General features: G+C 42.7%; 1 protein-coding gene across 8 annotated transcripts in view; it reads left to right on the top strand.

Annotated features, from left to right (window-relative positions):
• The first annotated feature begins 842 nt into the window (after nt 1-842).
• The window catches only part of LOC139554994 (triple functional domain protein), a 98,052-nt gene continuing 92,269 nt past the window's right edge, over nt 843-6,625 (top strand). For all 8 annotated transcript variants that reach the window (XM_071368345.1, XM_071368346.1, XM_071368348.1 and 5 more), the window contains exon 1: nt 843-1,135. In XM_071368345.1, coding sequence (XP_071224446.1) covers nt 1,066-1,135 — 70 coding nt within the window. In that variant the 5' untranslated portion in view covers nt 843-1,065. The remainder of the gene's footprint in view (nt 1,136-6,625) is intronic.

The following is a 6,625-nucleotide window of genomic DNA, read 5'->3' on the forward strand; positions in this document are numbered from 1 at the left end:
CTAATATATTAATATTATCTAAGATTAGCAAATCACTAATCTCATAACAAAAACAGATGTATATACCTATCTGCATAGTGCACACTGATTTTAAAGGAAAACTCCACCCAAAAACTATATTTTGGTATTTGTTTCATTAGTCCATTGTTGATATAGTCCCAAAACGATGTGCATGTTAGCAATCAAGTTTTCAAGATATAGAACCACAGAAAAAAACATATATTTCACCGGAAGTATAAATTTGAAGCATTCGCTTGGTGTTTCCACTTGTGAGAGGAAGCCAAGTGGCAGGCACTTGGTGAAGATGGAACAAGATGGATTTTGGCTGACATTCTGCATTCTCATCAATTAAACATTTGACCTAGAATCTGTTATGAACAGAGAGTCCTGTTGTTTAGGAGTGCAAAGGCGATTTGAGTTATTGCGCACATGCACTTCACAGAGTATGCGTTCCCTAACGGAAATATGCAAATATTTGCCAGAATGGCCAATAGGATCTTGCTAGCTTGTGCTTGGCTCTGCCCACCTCCTTGCTTGTTCTGCCCACTATTACTAATGTGTTCCCATTGGAAACGAAAGGCTGTGGTCTATCTTGGGTTAGTTATAAAAAATCTTTGATATAACTTTCAAAATACAGAAATACAGCCAGTATGATGCTCTATTTAAAAAAAAAAGCACAAATCACTGTCATGTTCATTAATGACTCACAGACAGTCGTTGCCGGTCAACCCGAGTTCGCCCGCTTTCTGTCTGGCAGTTTCCGAATGCTTCCGGAGAGTCACCGAACAGAGACCCAGCCCCTCCCGAGTACCATGCCCCTCTGACCCCCCTCCTCGCGTCTACAACGACTCTCTTTTCGGCTCGACTCGGAGGAGGAACCCGGCGGCCGCCCGGCTGTGCGTTTGCATTACCCAAGATGGAGGTTTGCTTATGGCGCTAGCATCTAGGAACGATTCTGTCAGTCCCTGTGTCTCTTGGCCTACGCTTTTCCGAGGAACGAACTGATTTTTGTCTTCCACCGCATTGGGAATTTAGTTGGGATCGCGGCTGTTGGTGGCCACCATCATGAGCTCTGGGGAAGGAGCTGATGAGACGTCAAAGGACGCAGCCGATATAGCGGCGTTCTTTAAATCTGGTAAGCCCGAAAACGGATCGCGGAGAGCAAAAGAACCGTCCCGTAAAGGCGACATGGGGGTGGGGGGGCATTGTTCCCGATTGAGCACTGTGTTTTCGGTGCAATGGTGGGGTGGGGGAGGTTTCAACTAAACATTCGCCCAGGTGTCCTTACTCGTTTGTAGAAGCGACAAATGATCATAAATGGGTGGCTGTTATGCAGAAATAATGGTGAGAGCCGTCGTGCATTTGTTACACAGTCATTAAAATGTAACTAACCATGTCAACCAGCTATGAGAGCTCGCGACTCCCTTAGCAGCCCAACTCCGTCCAGACACATGCTAAATAATGTTAGCTCGGTTGGCTTTTATAACCGACTCACCCCGAAATTAGCTAGCTATCGTGCTTACATTAGGCATATACAAAGACAATAGCCACATTAGATAGATAGCCAATAGACTTGTGTACTACCATTGACGTTTATAAAAATAGATAAATAACTACATTAGGTGCGAGAGCTATCAAACTAACCGCTAGCTAGCTATGTTCAGAATCAAATATAGCTAGGTCGCTAACTAGGTAACCAAGGGACTGGGAAATCACAAACAGCTCACTGTCAGATTGCTAGCTATAACGTTAGAGACATATTTCATTGAAACAGCTGAACGTTAGTTGATTGTTACCTAAAACGTATGTAACGTGCTAATCGTTTCCGTGCTGTCAAAATAGGAAACAATCGAGCGTGCTATGTAAACAATACCGTGGCATGCATTGCTCTGTCTGAACTATGGCTAGGTTAGCTTGCTACCTAGTTATACGGTTTTCCCTATGACCCAATATGATCATATGATGCATGCATTTTATTTATATTGCAATGCATATCTTAAACAGTTCAGGTAACGTACTATTTGCTAAATTAGTAGTAGTGACTGCACAATGTGTGATTTCATAGTAGATTAAATATGATCATAGCCATTTTCTCGGCTAACGTTAGTCATGCTAGCTAGCTGAGTGAGCTATGAGCAATCATAATTTCTGGATCTATCCTGATCAGTAGATGGATAACAGCTCGCCCGTGGATATTTGACATTCTTCAATTTCTATTCCATTATTCCATTTCTGAATTCTAGACTGAAGGAGATAATTTATGTGCCTTGAATAAGGAGCTCATTTTGGGTTAGTGTTTATCATCTGTGGTGTATTCATTAGTCATATTCCGTTGCAAAGCGTTGGGTCTGTTGCAAACGTTCTGCAATGGAAACCTTTTACTGTAGGAACCAAGCGGAAAAAACAGAGTAAACTGAACGAAACGGAGAGGGACCTACCTGAATTTGTCCAATAGCAACTGTCATTTGTTGCAAAACGTTTTCTGTTTTGGAGTAAATGTTTCCGTTGCAAAAGTTTTTCAACAACAGGTGTTGTGCAACGGTATCCGACATTCTGCCGATTCTGTTGAAAAACGTTTGTTAAACAAGCAGAATGATAAAACGGTGAGGGATGTACCTGAATTTGTCAATTTAAAAACATCAGTTTTGTTCTGTTTGCTTCCGTTTGGTTCTTAAACGCTAAACTGTTTCCGTAATGAATACACCCCACGCCTTTTGGGAACTAACACTCGCACTTGACTTTTTTCTACCTTACTGGCTCTGACTTTGCTGATAGCTACATTGAGGAAAATGTACTTACTGTGACAGCTAACGTTAGGTGGATCAACCACCTATCACAATCTTAAGAGGAATGAAATTATACAACAACCATATGCTGAAAATCAAATCGGACTTATCATTATAGCTTGATGATTTCATAGATGGGTTCTATGTATTGGTGCTGCATTATAGGCCTACATGACTACTGTATTGCACTAAACTCCCATTGTAAAAAATCTATTACTTAGATCATTTAAAGGGTGGCAATTGGGTTGATGGAAGGGTGACATTAACCCTTTGTGTGTTTGTGCAATGGCTCACTGGTCAGGCTAAACCTCAGTGCGAGGAGATGAAGAGAGGAAGGGGGAAGGTAAGGGGTGGCAGGTAGCCTAGTGGTTAGAGCGTTGGGCGAGTAACCGAAAAGTTGCTAGATGGAATCCCCGAGCTGACAAGGTAAAAATCTGTCGTTCTGCCCCTGAACAAGGCAGTTAACCCACTGTTCCTAGGTTGTCATTGTAAATAAGAATTTGTTCTTAACTGACTTGCCTAGTTAAATAAAGGTAAAATACATTTTAAAAAGGAAGCCTTTGACTCCACTCGGTGTGTCTGTAGATAATAGCTCACATGGGAAGTGCTGTATCCTCATTATGACTGTAGTTAGTTCCTCTGTGAAGATGGATCCAGTCTTCCTGCTTTGAGGGAGACATGATAGAAAGTCCCAGTCTACAACCACATCCAATTTTAACCACTAGGCCCCTCAAACTCAACTCTGGACCTCAAAGCCAGTTCCACTACAGTTTTTCATTGTTCCCCTCTAATTAGGGACTGATTTTAGACATGGGACACCATGTTGGTGAAATTAATTATCAGGTAGAACAGAAAACCAGCAGGCTCCGGACCTCATAGGGTAAGAGTTGAATACCTCTGCACTAGGCTAGCCTAAACCACTTGTCTACCCTAACCTTAACCATTACCCACACCCTACCCCCTATTTCTTTTGAGTTGTAGAAACTTCCTATGGAGATTGGTTAAAATGTTCATTTGTGCTTCCTTCAGCTGTTTGTCTGTCCCAGGTGTTTTGGCGCTCTAGTAGAAGTTGCCCATAGGCACAGATCTAGGATCAGCTTACATTCCCTGAAGCTTTTCCCAACTTTTAGAGGGAAAAACTCAAAGCTGACCTTAGATCAGTGTCTAGTGTCATCTTTTGTGGCTGGATTATTATGGGTAATTATTATGGGGTGTCATTGCGGTATTTTGATACCCCTAGGGAGAGTTCTTGGTAAGCAGCAGAGCTGTGCCCTGTTATCACTGCGGGCAACCAAGCTCTGATTGACAGCTGAGCTCAGGTTGAGTCGTCTGTGTGTGCCTCTGTGTCTATCTGTGTTTGTATTTGTGTGTGTGGATGCATGCAAATTGTAGCTGGAGAAGATTCAAGCCCTCTCACTCTACAGTCAGCTCTGAAATAATCTCTATAATACACAGCGATACTGGCATCAACACTACAGGAACAGAGATAGTTCAAGCGAAGTGAAACAAGGAACTGTGTGTACTATTACGACGTCCTCATCTGAATTCATAATATAGTTATAGTTATACAAAACATTAGGAACACCTTCCTAATATTGAGTTGCATCTACGTCGGGGCATGGACTATACAAGGTGTCGAAAGCGTTCCTCAGGGATGCTGGCCCATGTTGACTCCATTGCTTCCCACAGTTATCAAGTTGGTTGGATGTCCTTTGGGTGGTGGACCATTCTTGATACACATGTGAAACGGTTGAGTGTGAAAAACCCAGCAGCGTTGCAGTTCTTGACACAAACTGGTGCGCCTGGCACCTACTACCATACCCCGTTTAAAGGCACTGAAATCTTTTGTCTTGTTGGCCATTCAGCCTCTGAATGGCACACATACACAATCCATGTCTCAAGGCTTAAACATCCTTATTTAACCTGTCTCCTCCCCTTCATCTCTAGACTGATTTGAAGTGGATTTAACAAGTGACATCAATGAGGGATCATATTTTTTTCCACCTGGATTCACCTGGTCAGTCTATGTCATGGAAAGAGCAGGTGTTCTTAATGTTTTGTATACTCAGTGTACAGTAGGCCTACTCAAGCCTTCTCACTACAGGTCCAGAGTTGCCCATCCCTGCTGCAGACTATATAGACCAAGGCTATAGTTTGCGATGTGTTAGTTGGGGTGTCACATTGCTAGGTCCCTCCCCTTTTGTTTTTCCTTTGACTTCCTCCCTGTTTAACACCTCCTGGTGGTGTTCCAACATGTACAGGTTTAAGACCTGCCTGCTTAGTAGTGCCTAGCCATCGGGTATGTTTTTATCCTCATTCTCCCTCTCTCTGTCATGTCTTCCCTTTGTTTGTCTCGTTCTGTCTCGTTCTTGTTCTCTCTCTCATTTCTGTCTCTAACTCTGTCTCACTCTCTCTCGTTTCAGACGGTGAGGATCCAGCCTTACGTGTTAAAAGCACTCAACCGTCCCAGACTTTTGTTTATGATCGTTGTACAAGAATGCGTAAAGGAAAATAGTTATCGTTGATCTGTGAATGGATGAGCTCACACACTCACTTACCTTTACGCTGAGCTATTGGAGCAGAGCTGTAACTAGGACCATGAGATGTCTCTCACTACATAACATGGCTATTGACAGGACGACTATAAGAAAATATGACGAACAAAAGTGACATATAATTCACCTTTATTGTATTTAGCCTATGACACAACTATAACATGGTAATAACATTATACTAACACGATGAGAGCATAACTACATAACTATAAGGAACTGCATCTCTCTTCTCCCAGCATGAGAGACTGAGCCAGAGCTCAAATTCTCCCCAGGCCCCCAAGCCCACACCAGAGAAATTAGTGAAAGAAAGTGGGACGACCTCTTTTTAGTGAGAGAAAGAAGGTCTGTGTGTGTCGTGTGTGTGTGTGCGATGCCAATTTAGAAGACTGCAAAATTCACACTAACTACCACAAACGAATCACTTGAATAATGCTACACGGAATTGAATTTATTGATTGGTTGCTTAAATGATTGATATAGATTAATGAACAGAGGACTTGAAATACATTGACACCTGCTGGGATGGTAATAGCCTCTGTTTCTCTCTGCTTAATCAGGACTGTACACACCCTACATATGACTACACTATCACACCTTATCAGTTGACCTGCTTCCTTATCTTGTTGCAGGGTGGTGACGTAATTGCGTGTCTGTGTTAATGTCTGTAAGGGAGGTCAGTACAGTTGCAGTGGTCCACACGGTAATGTGCAGTACAGGTATGAGGCAGACATCAGTTATACCATGGGAACTGACTATCGCCACATACACACACAGTCCTTGTTCTGTGAAAGTGTAGGCTGTGTGTGTTTTCTCTTTGATATCAGCATTGGGATAAACACAGGAAACATCTCTCTTTATTACTTTGACATTTCGTCTCTCGCTCTCCTTTCACTCTCTAATTTTTCTCTGCCACTCTCGCTGCCTCAGCGGGTCGGGCTGACAATCAATATCACACATCCCTCTTTGTGTGTGTGTTTGTGTGTGTGCTTGCTTGCGAGCATTAGTGTGATTTACGAGTTTGTGCATGTGTGTTAAAGGCGGCAGGTAGCCTAGCGATTAAGAGCGTTGGGCCACAAACCAAAAGGTTGCTGGTTCGAATCTCGAGCTGACTGTGAAAAATATGTCGATTTGCCCTTGAGCAAGGCACTTAACCTTAATTGCTCCTGTGAGTGGCTCTGGATAAGAGTGTCCACTAAAATGTAAGTGTTAAATATAACTGTGTGGCATCTCAAGGCTGTAATCCCAGGGAATGGTTAGATTAGAGGATAGGTCAGTATATAATAT

Source organism: Salvelinus alpinus, chromosome 26 (genome assembly GCF_045679555.1).
Source record: "Salvelinus alpinus chromosome 26, SLU_Salpinus.1, whole genome shotgun sequence".
NCBI classification, from domain to species: Eukaryota; Metazoa; Chordata; class Actinopteri; order Salmoniformes; family Salmonidae; genus Salvelinus; species Salvelinus alpinus.